We start from the raw sequence: 23,378 nt of genomic DNA on the forward strand, positions 1-23,378 counted from the left end.
AGATATTGGGGACATCTTAGCTATTAGCTATACAAATGAGCCTGATGGACTGAATGACCTCCTCTCATTTGTCAGACTCAGACTAGAGCCATGTGGAGATGTTTGCCTCAGTGGCAGGAAGAGGAATTTAAGCAAACATTGTTCGTATCGACAAGCCATCAGCCTTAACCTGCGATTTTCAAAGATTCCAAGGAACAATACTGGCATGGAGCAAACCCTTTAAGGGCCATCAACTCCCACTGTTGTCTCAGTTCTGTTGTATTCCAGCAGTAGACTGGTGAATTCTCCAGAGTTGATTTCCTATTAGACTGCCAATCCTGCAATGAAAGGGTCAGGTTCAAGATATCAATAATCAATGAAAAATATCGTATGGATTTACCAGAAGCAGAGTCTTGTGAAAAGCTGACGATAAGAAGATAATGAAGGCTTCTGTCAATACATGAAAAGGCAGCAGCACATATCATGCTTAGAAGAAGCTGAAAGCAAAATAGCTTATAACAGCGAGGGGTCTCACGTCGGACCTTAGCGTAACCATAGCTACAAATGTGGGAGTGGACGTCACACGAGAGGGACTGATCCACAGTCAAGTAATTCTTCGCAGACAGTTCCCATGTTGCTTAACATTAGCAGACCCACATAATGTTCATGTTTTTTCCCAGAGGCTTGACAAACGACAGAGATGATGTCCGCTTATACTACAGGTATTGTTAAGTTTATTTTTAGAAGCTATTATTACAATATGACTTAAGGTACATAGGTATACAATTTGTACAAATGTTACCAACTTCACATTCAGGTTTGTGTTATAAAAAGCATGAGGACACTAACGCAAGCATACCAGTCTCCGGAGTGGATTGTGTTTTAAGAGTCTCTTGTTAGCTCATGCCCATATACGGTACTTAACAGAGAATGGAGCTGCCACCTTGGTATAACCGATTCTTCTTCACATTTTAAAAAATTTTCATTCAAATAAAATACAAAAATAATAATAAAAAAAAGGTTGGCAGACAACACATATAAATTCATCTGGCCATTCTAGCAATAACTTAAGTTTAGGGACTTGCTGTTTATGTAGACCTTAATGGACTGCCAATCAAGCTGCAAATAAGCCAAATTTTGACTATAGTCTAAACTGCAAGTCTGTCACTTCACAAGAAAGTCCACTGGGGGGAGCCATTTCACTACTTTGCACAGTTACCAACCTACAAAGGAGTCGACCTGTCAAGAAGCGCTGTTGGAGAAATTGGAGAGGCGCCACTCTGTGCTACTTAGGCAGTATCTAACATATGTCCTAAAAGTCATAGGGCTGTAAGTTAATTTTAAACAATTGACTTCACTGACATGTAACGTTTTACTCCGATGCAGTTCAGCTTTGGTCCAAAATGCTTGAGCTTTATCAAATGTCAGATAAATGTGTACACACACACCCATGCACCACTTTTTGTTTGATTTCATTTGATATATTTGACAGTCACATTCATTCACAAACAAACACACGCATATAAATATACTTCTGTATATCTGTGTGAGCATGTACAGTATATACTATATATATTTAATATATATATATGAATCACTGGAGGCATGCCAATGATTACATTATACAGACCTATTATTGGTGTACAGAATTATTAGTAATAATAATTCCCTACTATTATTACTACTTTGAAAGCAAGCAGCTACCTAACATCTACGGTTTTTGGAAATCAACATAGTTTGTAACGACAACCAGCAGAAAGTAACGGATCATTACCTGAAAATAATTTAGAAAGACAATAATTTAAAAACACAAAAGCAAGATAGCCACTGCAAAAGCTGTCACTTCCTCTGCTGTTCTAGTTTTGAAGCTGCTTTATTCTCCCCCATCCCACCCACCAGTAGGTGACCGCTCTTCAATTTCCATGGACTTTTGCTTACTTGCAGTGCCGCATTTTTTTTTATGATGGCAGTCCAAGAATACTCTATACAACAGTTCAGGGACAAAGATAAAGAAAACCTTTACATTTTCACATTTGCACAAAATTAATATAAATACAAAGGGATATACAAACAATATACATGGAAAGACCGTCCTGTTTTGAAGGTTTCTCACAGAAAGGCGAGCGTGACATACAGCCATCCCTGCTAACATATATGGGACTGGGGTGCTTGCTGGATTGAATGTGAAGCTCAGCCGACATCAGGCATCACATTTAATACAAGCTCTTCTGGCTAAAAGCATTGGAAACAATGTTAGATCTGCGCAGTGAAGGATTGTGGGTAAGGCTCCCAGTCATGTCCATGGGGTTGTCTTTTTGGTCAGGAAGGAAGCTGCACGTACATGGGTAGTGTTCTCCTCTGCCCCTCTTGTCTACACACACGCCATCGGTGATCATTGTCAGTGCATTCAGACCTTAGTCTTTCATTTGCAGTTTCTGGTTTTTTAATCACAAGCAGTTGGAACCTGCTTGCTTCGTATGCCTGTGGATGACAAAAGAGAATAAATGTTAAAGTTTGTTAGTTCATGATATGGTGGCATGCGTGACGTGAATTCAAAATGAAAACTGTAACAGCAGCAGCCTGTGAATTCTCACTGATTTACATGCTGAGGGGTCCATGGAGTGCTGGCAACCTTTGAGGGTTTTGCTCTTCAGTGTTACATGACCAAGGCTATGTTCACACTACTTATGTTTTCATGTAAAAATGCAGACATTAGTCTCCATTTTCATCTTTCATCCACACTACCCTGGTGTTATCAATATCCGAAAATGGAGACTCCTGAAAGTACTCTTTAGAGCTGAATATCTCTGAAAATGCAGCCTCGTCATTGTGGCGTAGACGAGTGCCAACACTGAAGTTTGGACACACAGGCTCTAATCACACTGATTTGTTTGTGCTTATTATGTAGCCCCTCCATAGGGATCACACTTCTCAGCCTCTCTGGAAAAGTCTATTCGGGGGTTCTGGAGAGGAGGGTCCGTCGGATAGTCGAACCTCAGATTCAGGAGGAACAGTGTGGTTTTCGTCCTGGTCGCAGAACAGTGGACCAGCTCTACACCCTTAGCAGAGTCCTGGAGGGTGCATGGGAGTTTGCCCAACCAGTCTAGATGTGTTTTGTGGACTTGGAAAAGGCATTTGACCGTGTCCCTCGGGGAATTCTATGGGGGGTGCTCCGGGTGTATGGTGTACCGGACCCCATGATAAGGGCTGTTCGGTCCCTGTACAACCGGTGTCAGAGCTTGGTCCGCATTGCTGGCAGTAAGTCAAGCCCGTTTCCAGTGAGAGTTGGACTCCGCCAGGGCTGCCCTTTGTCACAGAAGGGGTCTGGAGGACTCAGGATCGGGTCACTGCTTTTTGCAGATGATGTTGTCCTGTTTGCTTCATCAGGCCATGATCTTCAGCTCTCTCTGGATCGGTTCGCAGCTGAGTGTGAAGTGGCTGGGATGAGAATCAGCACCTCCAAATCCGAGACCATGGTCCTCAGCCGGAAAAGGGTGGAGTGCCCTCTCAGGGTTGGGGGCGAGATCCTGCCCCAAGTGGAGGAGTTCAAGTAACGAGATTGCGAATACAAGCGGCTGAAATGAGTTTCCTCCGCAGGGTGTCTGGGCTTTCCCTTAAGGATAGGGTAAGAAGCTCAGTCATCCGGGAGGGGCTTGGTGTAGAGCCGCTACTCCTCCGCATCAAGAGGAGTCAGATGAGGTGGCTCAGGTATCTGATCAGGATGCCTCCTGGACGCCTCCCTGGTGAGGTGTTCCGTGCACGTCCAACCGGGAGGAGGCCCCGGGGAAGACCCAGGACACGCTGGAGGGACTATGTCTCCGGCTGGCCTGGGAACGCTTTGGGATTCTCCCGGAAGAGCTGGAAGAAGTGGCCGGGGAGAGGGAAGTCTGGGCTTCTCTGCTCAAGCTGCTGCCCCCGCGACCCGACCTCGGATAAGCGGAAGAGGGTGGATGGATGGATGGATATTATGTAGCCCTTCCCTGATTGGATGCTGTTTATTACAGTATTTCACTCCCTGATTGGTCACTCTTCATGGTAGAAAACCATTTTTTTTCCATCATAGTGGATACAGAAGAGTTGCTTTCAGTGGCACTTGCCTACCAATATGCATCTAAATTGCATTTTGCACAGTTTGAATGCTGCATACGTATGCAAAAAGCAAATAATTTACTGTTTGTTACAGTTTAGTAATACATCCCATAGCCGGAAGTGTTACCATTCTTTCACTGATTCTTCCACTGATGCGTATGTGCCTAGTACAGGCTAATGTCGACATCATGTGCAATTTCTGTTGTTTTACTAGGGCCGTAGATGCTCTTGTAAAGACATGTTAAAACATGCGTGTGAACACACATCATTTTTGTTTAAAAGCAGTTTTTAAATGAAAACATTGCCAAAGTAGTACAGACTTTGGCATCCACCTTAAAATGTTTTAATATTTTTAGTGAACTCGATTCGCATATACAACCACAATTTCCAAGAATGCATTCCCTTAAATCAGATAAAAAGGCATGTTAAGCATCTTACTCAGAGTCAAGACAGGGAGCTAGTTATGGAAATTAAGTCATCAACCTTAAAGTTTCAAGTGTGATTTGTTAAGAACTTGCAGACAGGTCGTGGGAGACCTGACTCAAGTCATGCATTAGGACACCTTAGACTGAAGGAACATAAACTGCATCTATTGATACCGGAAGGGGTCTCAAACAAACAAGGCAATGGCCACATTAATGGTAATCTCCCACCATCCTCTGGGCCAGGTCATTTGACTCATGAAAGCACACTTTTACAAAATAGCTAACATATTAAATGCCTACCATATATAATACCTACCTTTCCTATAAAAGTCTGTTGCAAGCTAATCACACGGAATACTTTTCAACTTAAAATATCAGGTTTTCAGTGTGTATTCAGGGATAATAAGACGCTAGTAACGGTAGATGATAAGCAGCCTGTCCATACACTTCACAGCTGAAAGGCTACAGTCTGCTACTAAGATTTATTTCCATTTGAGTTTTTATTCTGACTTTACTCTGCTGATCTTCTCGGCCCTGAGGAACAGTGTGCAGAAATGCTGACTCATTAGCTCCTGGATAATTTCCATTTATGGAGAATGCGAAACAAGCGGCCAGTCATTTTTATTACACTGCAGGGAGAGCCCAGAGCAGGGCTGACGCAAAGGCTGTCATACACGGTGAGGCTTCTTCATATTTCATGGTTACTAGAGCTGAAAGTCATGACATGTTAAGTTTGTAGGCCACCTCCACATCCCAAAGACTCAGTCCGGGCAACACCACCACAATCTGCGTTAGTTTTATAATACAGCAGTGGCCCAGCAGGACAGACCACAGTAGGAAGGCACCAAACACTGGCAGATTATGACAAATACCAGCAGGTTACCTCTGCCTTGGCTGTACTACCAGTCACTATTAAAATATTTCTACGGAAAGGTAAATGAGATTGTTCTGAGCTACAATTTCTACCATTCTTGAAATGTTTTACGTCCTGACATGCACTACCTTGGAATTCATCACAAACACTACAGCAGATGGATTTGAGTTATCTTAGCACTTAGCATACATCCTTTATCTTAACTCATTCTCTTCATTACAAGGTTATGGCTGAAGCAGGCAGAAGGTAAGAATCACCTTACCATCTTGGGGACCACCACACTTACACTAGCAAGCCTAGCATTGGGTCATCAATTAAACACACTAAAATATCTTTGGGAAGTGAGAGAAAAGCCAAACATTAGACTTCTGATGGCACCACAGCATGGGAGCAAAGCCAGTCAGGGTGCTGCCGAATGCTGAGCCTACAAACCATCTATAACGCACATTTGAGAGGTCTCTTGTGTTTGGGCCTTCACAGATTATTGCTGTGCACTTTCATGCTTTCTAAAACCCCCACGTCACAGTACAACTTGGAGGATCAAATGTTTTTTTTTGTGTTGAACTAACACCCAATAAAAGCTTAAAACAATACTGTACCATATAAAGTGGCAAATCTTTTATATCCATAATTTTTCATTCGAAATGGCAGTGGCTATCCATCTTATCTGCGTTTGACCTGCCTTCATTACCTCATATTATCAGGGTTCTACTGTACTATTATTCATTTTCTTTAATGTTTTCAATATACAAGAAGTCACCGTACCTTTGTGGTGTGTCCATAGTTTGACATTTTGGGTAAATCATCAACAGATGTTAGATGTGAGTCAGGGGTGTCGAACTCCAGGCCTGGAGGGCCGCAGTGGCTGCAGGTTTTCATTCTAACCCTTTTCCTAATCAGTGATCAGTTTTCACTGCTAATTAACTTCTTTTCCTTTCATTTTAATAGCCTTGTTTTTAAGGATTCAGTTCCTCTGAATTGATTCCTTTCTTCATTAAATGGCAGCCAAACAGAAATGAGATGTGAAACGAGCCAACAGATCACCACCTAAACTGGGATTTCAAGCTCCAGCCAATCTCTTAATTAGAAGCCGATTTTTGCTGTTAGTTAGTTAATTCCATGGCTTGTTGCTGCTCTCATTCTGCCACAGCAGACATTTCCAAAACTGTTGATTTTTCTGTTTTTTCTAAGAACACCGTCAAAATGTTTTGGTGACCTGAGAGTTCAACCTTCAACCTCGAGACCATCACCTTTTATTATTTTCAGATACTGTGTGATGGGCACAGGCGAAGCTGGTCATGTGCCGGCTTGTTTTGCATCTCTTTATTGTTTGGCTGCTAATTAAGAAAAAAGTACCATCTAAGGTGGCCTGAGTCCATCCATCCATTATCCAACCCGCTATATCCTAACTATAGGGTCACGGGGCCAACACAAGGCGCAAGGCAGGAAACAAACCCTGGGCAGGGTGCCAGCCCACCACAGGGGGCCTGAGTCAAGTTACTGTATTTACGCGTGTACCACACGCACATTTTTTTTCCGAAAATTAGCATTAGAAAATCAGGTGCACGTCATACATGAGGAAATGACATTCTGTAATGTTTACTTCTTCTGCTTGGACTCACTCGCTCTCTGGCTCGCGCACTCGTGCGCTCTCTCTCTCTCTCTCGCTCGCACACTCACACTCTTTCTCGCTCGCTTGCTCACACTCTCTCTCGCTTGCTCTCACGCTCTTTCTCGCTCGCACTCTCTCTCTCTAAACGCTTCCTATACAATCACAACGCACGTTGTACACGGGGCAAAATGATTTTTGCGATTTTCTTTGTAAAAATTTGGGTGCATGTCTTACACGAGGGCGTGTGGTACACGAGTAAATACGGTAATTAAAACTACAGCAAAAGAAGTTAATTAGAAGCAAACAACTAATGAAGAAGATGGTTAGAATGGAAACCTGCAGCCACTGTAGCCCTGAAGGACCGGTGTTCGACAGCCATGGTCTAAGCTATAGTGCGACAAGGGGCACTGTACAGAATGCAACTAGTTAAATTGTTATGAATGGTAGGCTGGTTTATCAAGTGTTATGCTTTGTAAAGTGCCTTGTGATGATACTCTCTAAAAAGAACGATATCAAATAAAGGTGGATGTTTTCGACAATTATGTGACCATCTTTAGAAGAAATATCCAATTTATATGAGGCACTGCTTTGATTAGAGGCTAGATGAAAGAGTGAGGTTTTTGAGCCAAAACTAATTGGGCCAAAGTTCATTAATTTTCTGAGCTCAATGTTCCCACTCAAAGGTCTTGTCTTGGAAAATCTGACACATGGCAGGCCTCCACCTGGTAGACAGTGACTGGGCCAGAATTTAAAGCTGTGATACAGCAGCACCGCTGTGCTTCTCCACTTGAAAGTATCGATCACAATGCAGTAAGTATTTCAGACGAACACTAGATTCAGAAAACGCATTGCAGAGAAAAATCTGCCAATGTGAACTTCTGCCTTTTTTCCTATCCAAATTTTACTGAAAAAAAAAACTGTCATTAATAACTTAAATATAAAACAATATTTATCCCAATGCGTACATCTGTTGCAGTTTCACGTATGAATTATGTGCATATTTTAAACATCCTATAGTCGTGGTGTGGGTTGCTGCAGGAAACAGCTGTGTTGGATCAGATGCAATGGAGTTTCATTCTTCTCAGCTGGACCAGCCCTCACGCTCGCTCGTTCTTGATATATACAGATGTATGGCCTATTGGCAAGCAACATGAAGACAGCTTTCAGGTTATGTTCTCAGTGCTGAGCAAAAGCCAAACCAAACCCACGTGAATTTCTTTGATCCTACTGTTTCTTTTGCAATATTCTTTAAATCGCATTGTTTGTACTCTCCAGACACGGCTGCTTCTTGTTCTGATCCAAGCCTTTTTTTTTTTTTGGTTTAATAATCAGTACAATTCCCTTGCGAAAACAGTCTTTGACAAATCTGCTTTTTATTTCTAATCAATGGCCTCAAAATCTTTTAAATAAATAAATAAAACGTCTGCTCTTAGATGCACGCCCACTGACTAAAGAAAAGTTAGCAGGACTGATTTATTACATTTAATGTCAAGCAATCAATTTCTGATGCAGACATTCTCCATAATATCAACTGCAGCTCTTTTTGCCTGCTGCCAGTTATTTTGAAAGAGACTCATGGCTCCATAAAGAAAATATTCACTGATGATCCTGATTTTTCATGAATGGGCCAGGAGACCGTCTCTTATTTAATCAGCTTTTAAATGGCCTTTTTCTTTCAAGGCATTTTGGCATTGAGCAATTATTCATTAATCAGCACCGGTAGAAGTCTAATTACATAACTGATGGGTGCCAATCCGATGGTTGCCAGTCTTTGTTAATGTGTGTAATGAAAGATATGGACAATGTAGCAATGCTGCCTTTCACTCTGACCCTTTTCTTTTGTTCAATCAGCAATGTAAGTTTGGCCAATATGATCAATTTTACTGCAGATGAGGGTGGTGCAGTGATTAGTGCTACTGTTTCGTGCTTCCAGAGTCCTGGACTCAAACACCAGTCCAGTCACTGCCTGAATACTGCCAGAGTTTGCATATTCTTCCTGGGTCTCTATTTGTATGCCAGTTTTGCCCTCTCATACTGGTGATTTTTCCTAGCAGACAGCCCAAGATTTTACACACACCCCATCCAGTCCTCCTTTCTGGAAAGTTTTAGAGGACTACAAACATAACTGAAGCAGGGTGTCAGCTTGGTGATAAAAGAGGCACTTGCCTCTACTCTGGTAATGTTATTGAGGTGCTAACACTATACATTCTGTATAGAAGTCTTAAATTTGCCCTGTTCCAAACAACATGGACCATTTTTTTTTATTATTATGCTGCTTGACTGTCCACGGTTTCTTCTAACGTTTGTTTACTATGTGTCGGAGTTATAGCGGATAATGTGGAGATAACTGAGACAATAATATAGCATTGTTAGGGCGCAAATTGAAACTCTTGACAGCTTTAACATATAACCTGTTGCATATCTTGTAATAATCAAGGAATTTAGCACTGAAATGCTTTTCAATGATTGGCATTACAAACATTTGGCTGTATTTAAATTTTTTTTCAATTTTCTTAATCAAATTCAAGACTAACTGGGAAGAGCCGATCCCAGGAGGACAAAGCAGAAGGAAGGAACAACCCCAAGACAGAACTCAGTCCAGCAGAGAACACACTCAAGCATACATGTATCACTCATATCAGGCCAACACACTGAATATCCAAGGTGTGAGCTCCTAGGGACACAAAGAAAACCTCTGCTGTCAAAACTAGGAAAATACTCAAACCCCTATGGTGACAACACCCTGGCTGAGAACTAATCACAGCACCACCATACTACCTAAACAACTGCTAGCATATACATCTGTGTTCATGTGTAAAAAGCAAGCATTTAAAATGTATTGATGTCAAACTGATATTTGGAGAAGGAAAGGCAACACCTCTTTAAATGTATTTATTGCCGTATTGACCTCATCTCAACCAAATCTCTATTCCGGCTACCCATAAGGTCCGCAGTGTAAATCTGGGCACATTTAAGCAAGTTCATGTTTGAGTTTCACCTCCTACCTCATTCCGCTAACCCATTATGGCAGTGTAATGGTGACACACAGGTTTGGAAGGCGACATCTGCCATTATCACAAGGCAGGAGAATTGTCTTGATTTGAATACGGCTAATAAAGTGACAGTTTACTGAACAGACATTCTATTGTGTTTATACTCTTCTACCACTGATCAAGCTTTTGTAAGTAAATTTCTCCACAGCACACTCTATCATGAAAAAAGCCTCCTTGAAAAAGGCACATGGGAGTTCCTGGTCTAATAGAAGCCATGCTGCCAGATACATTGGTATGGCACTTTAGTTTTTTTTTCTGGTCAGAGAACACTGCATATATGTATGATTTTCCATTTTAACATCTGTGGTCGTCTTCCATGTCATCACTACTGGATGATTTACATAAGCTTTACTTTACTGGACCACATTGTAAGTATTCTACATATTAAACAAAACTGTTCTTGGATTGTCCAAACCAGGGCTCAACCTATGACCTTTTACATGGACCAATCAAAATCTGACTAGGCTGCCTGCATCAGGGTTTCAAGGAACATACACCCACATGTAAACTCTTCCAAATTTTCCTTACCAAATCTAAAAGCTGTGTCTACAGAATTTTCATTCACTATCAATGAATATACAGGCAGTGTAAATGTTTCTCCATACAAATCTGTTGCATTCAATAATGCCATTTAAGCTGTGACTTTGTTGACTTCTGTATGAAGCACCGTGTGGTAGCTCCCATTGTAAAAGCACTAATAAGGCTATGCTCACGCTATCTCCATCCAAAGCAGCATTTTCATATTGTTTAAGAAAGTATGTCCGTCCCTTCTAACATGACCAAAAACACACATGACGTACATGTTTGCCAACACTGGGCACATACACATCGTTGGAAAAATACTTGTAGGGATGGTAATGCCTCCAGCCATGGGATTCATCACACAAAACTGTAGTGACCAGTAAATGATTTGCCTTTTGTGCGCGTAAGAAGCATTTAAACTGTACAAGACACAATATGGAGACATACAGGTAAGCAACACAACAAGCCCCAAGGAAAGCAGCTTCTCTATGTCCACTATGTTGGAATATGGTTTATTCTGTGAAGGGGAATCAATCAGGGAATGAGACATTGTAATGAGCGGGATCCAATCAGAAGAGGGCTACATAATGAGAGCAAATCAGAGCGGGATTAGAGTCTGCATTTTTAAAAATCCACATTTTCAGCCATCCACATTGTAATGTCAACCTGCCATTTTCAGAAGCATACGGCACTCTCTGTCTCTTTTTGTGGAGGTTAAAAATGCTGGGATAGTGTCAACGAAACAAAGTTTGTGTTTTTAAATGAAAACGCAGTCCGAGTGGCACTTGGGTGACACAGTGGTTAGTGCTGTTGTACAAATCAAGGGTTCAGTTGTGCCCAGTTGTTGTTTATGTGGCTTTGGCACATTCTCCCTCTGTCTGTGTGGGAATTCTTCTGTGTGTGTGTGTGAGTGGGAACTGTGTCTAGCTCTCTATTCAGGGCTTTGTCCTGCCTTGCACCCTGTACTGTCAGGAAAGGCTCCAGCTCCCACCTAACCCTAAATCTGATTAAACAATTAAATAAGAATGAAGATGGCTGACAGATTACAAATTTGAACACAAATAACGTTTTATAGAATCACTGTGAGTCTAATTTTCCATTATCTTTACACTGACCTAATTTTCCATTATCTTTACACTGACCTGACACTTTTTTATGCAGTGGATTGCAGTTCTTAATTACAAGTTTTATTTTTGACCATGGCCAACTATATATATGATATACTAAACATTAAATATTCAAAGCCTCTTTAACAGTTCCGTTCCTTGACAGTACCACTGCTTGACAGATTTTTTCATTTTTAAAAATTCTATGCCAACACACATACGTGTGATGCTCTTGTGATGTAAGATTTTATTACAAGAACTCCAGATACTAACAGAAACTGCAGGCTAATTTATTCATACCTGACAAACCCCCAAAACCAACCATCCACTTTCATTTCACATTATTTGCCTGAAAAGTGAGTCTACTCAACACAAGCTCTTTCTTACATGTAAGAAAAGGAGCAACCGCCTAATATCCTTTGCTACAAGTCAGAGCTGAGTAGTACAGCAATGCTGCGTGCCTGGCCTGGCTAACAGAAGCTTTTCTTCAGCTCAGCCAGTAGGTTGCTTAACTTTGTGGTCGAGATTGCAGATGTTATGTTTAATCCTATTGAGAATCAAGCTGTATGGCTAATCAGGACAATCCTGATGTGAGTTTGATATCATACCTCATAAACAGCTTTGCAAGTAATGCAGTTTTCGTTGACAACCTGTGGCATGATGGATGTTTGTATAGAGACTGTGCTCTGCCATATTGGCTGGCTGACCTTGTTCCACAATTCATGCATTTAACATGTTTACACTACACACTTTGTGCAAACTAACTGTACAGAAATCATAAATTATTTTATTATGGTCTGTACCTGAGCTTTACAATTTAAATAAAATATCAAATGGGGCAGAATACAAAATCTTCATTTGTATTTCACATGATGATGCTTGCACAACAAAAGACTTTTCACTTTTGATGCTCTTCTTGTGGACTTTGGAAGAAGACAGGGCCATGAAGCTATCTTACATAGGGGTGACACTGATATTTTGTGGCAGTAAAAGAGTTCTGTTAGCTATTTTAGTTAACTTTGTACAATATACTAAATGTGATTTTGTGGAGCCTTAGTTTCCGTAAAGTGACTCCATGTATAAGTGAATTCATGCTTATGTGGGGATCGAGGAACCTAACCTTTTCCAAATTTGAAATCATTGCAATGCAACCAATATACAATGTAGTATACTGTATTTAAATTCTAGTAAACATCTAGGAGAATCCAAACCATAACAGTGGCGTACCTTTTCTGATTTCATGATGTCACTATCTGTTGTACAGCATTTTGACAATGGTGCTCAGCCACTGCATCCGAACTGGGTTCTGATTTTGCCAAATCTTTCTCCTCCTCTTCTTTAGCTTCCTGGATTCTCTCCACCTCAGATTCTTTTCCTACTGTGACTTGTGGTAGAGCTTCATTACTCTGTGTACTTTCTGCTTCTTGTGTCTGAATTAGTACACCTTTTGCTTCTGATGTTTGCTCTCTACCTTTTTCCTCCTCCTTTTCCGTCTGATTCTTTTCTGTTCCTGCTGTTGTCTGAGATTCCGTCACATCGTGAACATCATCACTACATGTTTTCTCTGGATCTGTAATCAACTGCTGATCTTTTTCCTTCAATTCTGAAAGCTCTTCTGAAGCCAAGATTTCACTCTTCGGAACATCTACTGGGGTATCCTTTTCGATTTCACTTTCGAGGGTCAACTCATGACTATCCTTCTCCTGTGCAACAACATGTGGTTCATCAGCAGCTACACATTCCACTGTTTCTGGCTCCTGGTCACCCTCTACTTGATGTTCAAGTCTTTCTGTATCTTCTTTCTCTTTTGTCTTATCATTCACAATCTCTTCTGCATACGGCTCACTTTCTCCTTCTTGTACCATCAATTCTTGACTCTCTACATCTTTTGAGATTATTTCCTTATCAACTGTATCTAGTAATGCAACAGTTTCCGCTGGTGTAAATTTTACCTCACTTTCAGTTTGTGTTATGGTTTCATGCTGGGACTGAACACCATCTGATACTTCATCATGGCTTGTTGACTGACTAACTACATTGTTACCCTTGTCGCCCTCTTCCACTAACCTTTCACATTGCAATTCTTCTTGATTTTCAACAGGAACTCCTTTAACTTCTTCATTAATTTCCACTGCTCTATGACACACATCCATCTCAGGCTTATCCATTTCCTGTGGCTGTACTTCCTCAGATAAATGAACAAGACTATCATCTATATCATCATGAACTTGTTCTTGGTCCCCAGAGTAGCTCTCAGGTTTGTTTACAAATTCTTTGCTGTCTTCTTGCTCCATGGCTCCCTGAGTTTCAGAATCTTCTAACTGCACAATTTTGTTATCTTTTGTTTCACCAATGACTTCTTCTACTTCACCTTCACAAACTGTGTCTGCTTCAGCATTTTGGTTGCAGCTTTCATCAGCTTCCTGAATCACATTTTTGCTTGGATCCACCTCCACTTCCTCTTGGACTTTCACTTCAACGTCATCTTTTATTTCACTTGAAATTCCTGCTGCATCAGGTTCGCTTTCTTTGACTGTATCTTCAGGGCTTGTCAAATGTCTGTGCTCTGCCATCTCAATTAGTGTTTCTTGATTTTCTGTGCTAACATGAATTTCTTCCTCCATCTCAGATTCACCTGTCGGTTTAACTATGACAAATGGCTCTTCACTTTTACTTTCAACATGGACAGGTTCTTCTTGATGGACATCAGACCCAAGCTTTATCACTACTAAGCTGTCCATGCTTTCTGTGACTTGTTCAGGTCCATCGGTACCTTCCAGTTCAGGCTTTGCCTCCGATTCAGTACAATCTTTCTTTTCATAACATTCGGTCACTCTTTCTGTAAAACTTTCAACAACATTCTGAATTATATTTTCAGCTATGATTTTACTCTGTTTCTCAATTGCTAATGTCTGTATATTACACTCCTGTAGCTCTGTTGGAGCTGTAGACACTGTGGCTGCTTCTATTTCCTCTTGCTTCTCATCCAATATTTCTTTAGAGCAGACTGGTGCTGTATCTGTCATGATCACAGCATCTTCTCCCATCTCTTTTTGAACTACTTCTTCAAGTACAATGTCTGTTGCAGCTTCAACTTCTGGTCCTACTACTACAGCTGTGGTTTCAGAGACTTCGTGTTCATCTTTGCATGGTGGGACAATTTCATGTTTCATCTGCTCAGCATAGGCATTTACTAGTGCAGTTGAGACAACTTCTTCAGCTGTTATCGCTATCACTTCAGACTGTAATGTTTCTAATAGTGGTTCAATATCATTAGCAGTTTCTTTCACAACCTGTTCTTCTACCTCAGCTACAGTTACAGGAAACACAGTTTCCTGTGTCTCCAAGCTTTCCAGCACTTCAACTTCATTAATTAAGGTAGTTTCTTCCTGTGGTACAGACTGGATAACTTCTTCAACTGGGGCCTGGCAAGTATCTGCAACCTCTCTGACTTCCACAAGTTCCTGCACCCTTTCTTCTGTTGGTGAGGTTTCACTAACAGTTATATGATGGGTACAGACAACATCTTCAACAGCTGACACAGCAGGGCCTTCTTCTTCTACATTTGGAGTGTCTGTGATTACATCTCCCAAAGAAACTACACTCTCTGTCTGCACTTCAATGAACTCACTCTTTTGCACTACCTCTTCTTCTAAAATCTTTTCAGATATTCCCTCTTCTTTCTTCTCTTCAGGAATTTCTTCTGGCTTCAACAGAGTAGAGGTTTCTTCTGACAAACATTTTGAGGATTGTACAAATTCTTCTTTCTTCACTGTGGACTGTGCTTCAGTTCGTTCCTCAATTACTGGGGCTTGTAGCATCTCTGCAATAACATCATCCTTGAGTGTAGGTTCAAAAGTCTCAATTACTTCTTCTTTCAGTTCACAAATATTAGTTTTTTCTTCTGTTTTTCCTTGCATTCCCACTAATATTTCAGAATTTTCTGTTGTCTGGATTGATTTATCGACTACTTCTGTCTCTATTCTTTCTTCAGCAGCTACCTCTGAAGAAACTGCTTCCATTACCACAGTAATTACTTCAACTGTGGTTTTTGCAAACCGTGTTTCAGACACTTCAAGGTCATCCGTGGACAGATCAGTTGACCACGAAACTGCCTTTGCTTCTCTGTGCATCAATTCTTGAGTTGTATCACTTTCAACTGCTGATTCCACAAGTTGTGTTGAAGTTACAACCACAGCTGTTTCTTCTAAAGGAGCAGTCTCTGTGACTGAGAGTACAACAGAAGTCAGTTTAATCTTTTCAGCAGCTTCCTGCAATATCTCATCTGTTTGTTTCACTTCACAAACATTTATTTCTGGAACAGGGGTTACATTGCCTGATGTTGCAGATGACTCGCTTAGCTGGGACACTGCTGACACCATTTCAGTCTCTTCTGCAATTATTTCTTCAGGTGCTTGATCTAATGCAGTAACTGCTTCCGATGTCAACTCAACTATATCATCAGCAATGGTGTCTTCTTGATTATTCTGCTTTGACATCTCTACTGGTGTTTTAGTGATCACAGCAGATTCTTCTTCAGCTATATCACTTAGCTGTTGGCGTCTGCTTAAATTCTCGGCTTTTTGCTCAACTACCAGTTCCGTAACTTTAGCTGATATCCACGATGGTGATCTTTCATCAACATCCAATATATTCCTCTCAGGAAGTTCAGCAGTATCTCCATCTATTGCTGTATTTTCACTTGCTTTCTCCACTATCACCTTAAGTTCCATTTCCATGGCTGCTTCCTGAACTTGCGGGATTACAACATCATTTACCAGATCAGTCTCATGTTTTACTTCTTTCATAGCGGTGTCCTTCACTAGCTCAACTTGCTCTGTCTCTGTGGCATCATACTCTGATAATGGGACTACTGCTGGGGTATCAGAGTCTTCTCCGTTTTCTGATTCTCCTGGGATTTTGTGTGCTTCCTCTCCTAGACCTGGTTCAGGTTTACCATCAGATTTTTTCTTCCTGCGCCCTGGTATTAATTTCTTTAATGAAAATGAAGACTCCTCTTTTGCAATTTCACTATCGGAAGGAATTTGCTCATGTGTGGAATTTACTGCAGCCTCTTCTGGCTTATCTTCTAACTTGGCTTTTCTTCTTGGTGTTACCAGTCTTTTAAAAGATTCCCATGTAGACACCCCTTCCCCGTCAGAAGGACTTCCACCTTGTTCTGGAGATGATCCACCTGCTTCATTATCTGCTTCATGGGAGCTTGTTATAGGAGATTCTGCAATTGTATCCTTACCCTTTACAGATTCCTCTGTCTTTTGAGTTTCCTCTGCTATTTTTGGTGACTCCTCATCCGAATCTGATGTTTTCCTGCCTCTCTTTTTAGATGAACCAACACAAATAAGAGCTTCCCAAGAAACTGAGGTGTCAACTTTCTTTTTGGGTTCTTCTGTGCTTCGCTCCAGCTTCTGTTCCTCCTCACTTGCTTTAGGCTCTTCATTTTTTTCAGCAGATCCAGAACTGTCTGTTGAAGACAAAGTTCCACCTTTTACCTTTTCATTTGGCTCATCTTCTTTGTCACTCTCAGAAGGTCTTTTTACACGCTTTTTTGGTGTGACTAGTTTTTTGAAAGAAGCCCATGGAGTGATGCCATCCTTCTTTCTCTCTCCATCAGAAGTAGCACCTTCTCCATCTCCTTCAGTTCCAGTCGCCTCTGTTACAACAGCTTCAGCCACAACTTGTTCTGTACATTCTTCCGGGGATGATGGCAAGCTATCCACTTTCTGACCCTCAGCTGATTCTGCAGATGATTGCAGCTGATCAAAATCATTTTCAGATGAATGTGCAACCTTCCCCTCTTCTTCTTTTTTAGTTTTCTGCTTTTTTCCTGATAGTTTTTTAAGACCAGTACCTGTAAAAAGCTTTTTCAGGGGACTACCCTGAAGTTTGGCTTTTTCCTGAGAGTTTAACAGATTGTGTTCGGCAGTTACAACTTGCTGTTTGATTTCGGTACTGTCTTCCAGACCTGACTCCTCCAGAACAAGCTTCTCATCTAATGCATCTTGTGTCAACTCTGGTTCAGGTTCGGTTTTGTCCATAGGTTTTTCAGACTGAATCTCCTCTTTCACAGTTTTTTCACTTTCAGATTCTGAAGCTTCTACTTCAGTTTTTGCCTCTGCTTCAATTTTTGCTTCTTCTTCAGCTTTTTCCTCTACAACAAGATCAACTGTGGTTTCTCTTGAATCAGCACTTAGGTCTTCTATTTTCTCTTCCACTTCAAGTGCAACTTTCAGATCAGCATTATCCTCTAAAATTTGGTGCTCCGGAACTACAACTTTTGGTTCATCTGAAATAACTTCTCTAATTTCCTTAACATCTCCTTCCACCGATGCTTCTGTGTCTTGCACCTGTTCACTCAACTTTTCTGCACTAGTTTCTTCTGGACTTTCGCATTCTACTACAGGGGATTTTTTTTCATCATTTTCTTTCTTTTCCTCTTCAAGCTTAACAGGCTGATCTTCTTCTTTTGACTTTTTAAAACTTGTTCTTTTTCTTAAAGTTGAAAATAGTCCTTGGGTGAAAAACCTTTTAAGGGGAGATTGTGTCTCTTGAAGAACTGGACTAGTTGGAGATTCATCTGACTTTTCTGGTTCTTTACTTATTTCTGGACTGTCTCCTGCTTCAACTGGGCTTTCGCTGGCTTCTCCATTAACTTTTTCAGCTGGGACTTCAGTAGTGGTATCAGTTTCTGTCTTTGTTTCTTCAAGAACTTCTTCTGGTATTGTACTGGGTTTTTCACTTTTTTCTGGTTCTGCAACAGGTGCCTCAGATTCCTTCTCTGTTTCTGAGCTGCTGGCATCCTCATCTTCTTTTTTAACAGTCAACAACTGAACTGGATCAGGCTTCTCATTCTTATCTTTCTTCAGTGTAAACTTAAAGCCCACAAATTTAAAGACCTTTTTAAATCCCACTTCAGTGGTTTGTTGTTCTGCTGCCTTTTCCTCCTCTCCAAGTTTTTCATCCACTGGCGAACCTTCACTTGCAGATGGTGAAGTATCTTCCATTAACTTTTCTCCATTTATGTGAGGAGTATCTTCCTCCTGCACAGTTTCCATTTTCTCCACTGCTTCTTCTTTCTGTGCAACTGCAGCAGGGTCACCTTGACCAACTGTAATGAAGGCAAATAAAGATATTGATTATTAGTTTAGACTTGACAGATTCTATATTTGGTGGTGTTTGTCTAGAAACAGCTACAGTATATATGTCTGAATGACAAGAATATTACTTATCTAAGCCAAGTAAAAGCTAATACATTTCTAAGGAAGACAACTGTTTAAATGACAAGCTAACACAAAATATATTACTCCGTTGTATCATTTTTCTTCCACTACACATTTAAGTGATGTCAAAGGCCTGCAGAATCTTTCCTTAATTGAAATAATTTTAGTGCTGTGGGGTATACTGAAAATATATTGTAGTGATTTACTTTTCAGTTATATTGTACTACAATAGAAACTCTTTCTCTCGATAGAGATTAAATTGCAGTACAGATATAACCTAAGGTGGTCAGTAGTTTTTTTTTTAAATACTGTATATATAGTGTCATACAGAAGTATTTTGTTATTGTGTCATTTTTCTGGCACAAGTAGCTTCTGGGATATGAATAAACACCGATCATTGTTCACTATGAAACTGGGGAATACATTTTGAATGGAAATGCAAGACTTCTGCTAATAGTGCATGGAAATAACTGTGGATCATTAAGACAAACTAACATTACTACACTGAAGGGGGGGCACTACAAGGCTGCTATCTCCTCTATATCAAATATTTAGGGTCTTGGAAGTGACCTTGTTAAGAGTTGTAGATTACTGTATATTGACAAAACTGTCTTTTGTCATTGGTCCCTGCGTAGACGGCTAGGGCAGCACGGTTTAGAGATTTGCAGCTCCTCTGCAGCCTTTTAATTATGTGCCCTGCAAAACCATCATTTCAGGCTGAAAGAAAGTAACTTCATGAAGTGATTTAATCTTAATGTAAACTGCAGTATATTTTCAGAACGTGGAGTTCATTTGAATCAGAAAATCACATGACACAAGAGTCTAACATATGCAAACAATTCTTTTATCACTGTTTTTATTTATAATGATTCAATGCGCTATATTACACACAACTTAATTTATGGACTTATTTGTTTTGATTTCTTTGTATGTGTGGATTACTTGGGTTGTTGTTAACATCTGGTGTAAATTTCATGTCAATAGCCCCGTAAGAAATATATTTACTGAGAAAAACGTTTGGCACTTTCAATACTTATCTTCCCCGCCGTAATTGCTTGCAGCTCAGTGGAAAGAGCCTACTGAAAAGCAAATTGATAACACCAAAGTCAGTGTTCTATTTAAACCCAATTTATGTTAACTTAGAATACCTTAGAATATTCACATTCTAATTATATTACTTTTGAAATTTGTGTAAAGAGTTTCTTCTTGAAATTGCTTTTCTAAAATGAATTGTGATAATGATCATGTACCCAGGTTAGTACCTGGGTGAAGAAAAGGTGCATTATCACCTGGTTCAAGAGCAAGTGTGATGGGGCTTTAATTTTCTGCACTGCATACTCAAGGGAGATATCAACCACAAACTCCTGCTGATGTTACAGTTAGGTGTAGGTGACTAAAACAGTTCAGCTGTAAATGAATAACCTAGCCAAGCTGCTCTTTTAGTTAATGATACTAGCAGAAAACATATTATGCACACTTTATCAAAGGACAGTAGACCTAAAATTTGTAAGGACCAAGAACCTTATCAAATGACCATAAAAATGGAAACTGCAGGGAAGTCAATGGTCTTTGAAAAGATATAATGACTCACTGATACAGATGAAGGTTTAGCTGGACAAAAGTGTGATGGAAGATGAGGAAAAGTGTATGTGCAATGTTCAGATAGTGTAGCTAGGTCTCCTCCGAGTTAGACAGGTTTTGGTGTCTTGTGTGATTAGTTCTATGCATTGTGTTATTCTCAATTCCACTATCCCTTTTTGTGAGACATGTGAACTTCCTAAAGCAAAATATTACAGATTTGTACATAATTTTCTGAAAAAAATGTTAATACCCAATAATAATTATTGCAACATGCATTTTCCTTGAGAAGTTCACAAAAACTTCTACTGAACATAAAGTACATCAACAATATCGTTACTTTTGACTTTCTTTTTGATAAGTCTTCACATTCCTAAATAGTAACCTAGAGCCTGTTGTAACTCAGCCACTTAGCTTCATAAAACAGTTACAGGCCCACAAGCTCTCTTTAACGTGGTCTCTCTGGTGGTCTCACTCTCATTTTATTCTTTGCCAGCGAGTTCTGAGCAATAGTACTGCTTATGTTTCAGTAAGCAAAATGACTCCAAATACTGACAAACTTTACTAAATTATATAAATAAAATCACAAATGACTGCAAAGCCCTATTTTCAGCAGCCATTATTCCAATGTCTTAATGGTATGTTCTCTTAGCTCATTCTTAATTACTCGTGTTTAAATTCTAGTTGGTTCTTTGAGAAAATTTTGTAATTGTGTTAGCACAGCTGAAACATGTTATTCTGTTCCACAAACCAAGAAAATGGTCCTTCATTGGGTTGCAAGGTACTGGCATTCCTAAAATTCAATTCTGAGCTCATAAATGGCCAAAATTAAACAGCTAGTTCCAAAAACACAAAAAACCTAATGTGTTCAAACTTCGAAATTATTTATTAAACACAAAATGTGTTAAATAAAACCTTCCTTATTTAATGAAACCCTTTGAAAATGAAAAACAACTAGCAATCTTCTTGTGCTGACTAGTAACCTCCTACTAAATATGTTCTTCTTTTGATGAAGTGACACTTTCATAGCCACAACAGTGTGCATTATATTACTTTATCTAAAACGCTGAAACAAACTCAGGCATTCATCTTCCACTATGGTAGAACTAAGAAGTTTGGAACATAATCTGAACAGTAAACACAGATAATGAGTATGTTTTGCAAGTCAAGATGGCGTGAAGTGTCAAAAGGAGTCTGACTTGTATCATTGCCTCAAACAATCAAGACAAGCAGGCCAAGTTACGGTTACGTTTACATTTGTTTGTCTGATTTGCGGGACATTGCTTTAGTCAGAATCTCAATTCTATAACCAAAGTCTCATTGTGGATGAAATTTATGCAATAGCTGCTCTCTGCCAGTATGAACAGAGACAAGCCAAAAGTCTTTGATTGTCATCCAAAAGTCAGCTGTCAACAGATGCACAATTACAACATAGATACATTTTTGAACGATCAATCGACAATGTATTACAAAAAAACATTTTGCAAAAGAGTTAACATCACTATTCAAGTTTTCTACGGTCATAACTGGTCATTTAAAAACACCACCTGCTCCAGTGCTATTCAAATTGAGCCAAACATTTCAGTGACTGCATGTTTTTATGGCAACCCATATTAGAATCTGAGAATTCTGGGTTATGACTGAATTCTTGCAATTCTTAGAAAAAACAAAATATTTATCTTACAAAAAATGTTACACTAGACTGCATTCACACCAGCAAGCATATTAATATCTAACTGTTATTTGTAAGTAACAGCTAATTTTTGTCAGTCCCACTCCCACAAAGTTTAATCTTTTTTCCCTTTTTTCTACATAGTCACTCCTGTCAGCAGTTCAGCAGCTGTCACACACGTGCGACTAGGTGGGAGATGAGTGGACCAAGTGGAGGTAATTACCTGCTAGGCCAGGGGGTGGTGGGATATACTAAACCTGTCTCTGTCATCTCTCCAGGCCAAATATGGGAAAACCTGCCTGACTGAACATCACTTCTGGTTCTGGAACCCAGACTGATGTCACTTCCGGTTCTGGAGAAATTACATAATTTCCGCCTTTTGGCTTATAAAGCCGCCATCTTTGCTTAACAGTTCAGCTCAGTCTTGAAACTCCAACAGAACACATCATGTTGTTTTCTTTACCCTTTTGCATCCAGGGACAATATACGGGTGGCTGCCCCAAACCTTTATCGTGTGTTGAGACTACTTCTTTTACACATCATAATTCTGTTAACAGCGGTCAACATGCATTCCTATTACAGTGCTGTAACTGGACTGCCTCCATACATAACAACAGTGCTAACCACCATTGAAGATTAGGTGTTTTGAGTATGAGGCTAACAGGGTACAGTATATCCAAATGAAAAGGCTAAAATGAGCTCTAAGGTGGGAACAAGCGACAAATCAAGTTTCAGTTACAATATTTTAAACGTTTATAAAAACAGTTCAGTGATCAAATCTTGAAAAGAACATATGTCTTATTTTTAAACACAAATATAAAAAGGCCATCAACTCACAGTTTAGTTAGTCTGGTTAAAATGGAAGTAGTTTCACTTTGCATGCCTTTGATAAAACTAAATCATCAAAAGGACACTGGCCTACTAATTAGATACTTAAAACATCCTCATTCGAGTTCTACGTCTTTCACAATTGAGCAAAGTGAAAAAGTAAAAGATCAGCACAAACATTTTTCCTTGAACACCTGCAGGCTTGGTGATGTTATACTTCGGTGACAGTTGGCAGGTATTACCGATAAACAGAATCATGTTCAGAAAACAAAGCGTGGCCTTAAAGATTAATTCTTTCCAAAGCAAGAAATATTTTTCAGAGTAGCAACAAACAGTTAGTTTCATGGTCAAGGACGACCTGAAAGAAGAAGCACATATAAGAAAGATGAGTAACATAGGATC

At 39.9% G+C, this 23,378-nt stretch overlaps 1 protein-coding gene across 2 annotated transcripts in view; it reads right to left on the bottom strand.

Annotated features, from left to right (window-relative positions):
• Window positions 1–685: 685 nt before the first annotated feature.
• akap12b (A kinase (PRKA) anchor protein 12b) overlaps window positions 686–23,378 on the bottom strand; it is a 159,980-nt gene continuing 137,287 nt past the window's right edge. For both annotated transcript variants that reach the window (XM_039747810.1, XM_039747811.1), the window contains 2 exons: window positions 12,888–18,786; window positions 686–2,460 (listed from right to left, as the gene is read on the bottom strand). In XM_039747810.1, coding sequence (XP_039603744.1) covers window positions 12,899–18,786 — 5,888 coding nt within the window. In that variant the 3' untranslated portion in view covers window positions 686–2,460; window positions 12,888–12,898. The remainder of the gene's footprint in view (window positions 2,461–12,887; window positions 18,787–23,378) is intronic.

The sequence above is a fragment of the Polypterus senegalus genome, chromosome 3 (genome assembly GCF_016835505.1).
Source record: "Polypterus senegalus isolate Bchr_013 chromosome 3, ASM1683550v1, whole genome shotgun sequence".
NCBI classification, from domain to species: Eukaryota; Metazoa; Chordata; class Cladistia; order Polypteriformes; family Polypteridae; genus Polypterus; species Polypterus senegalus.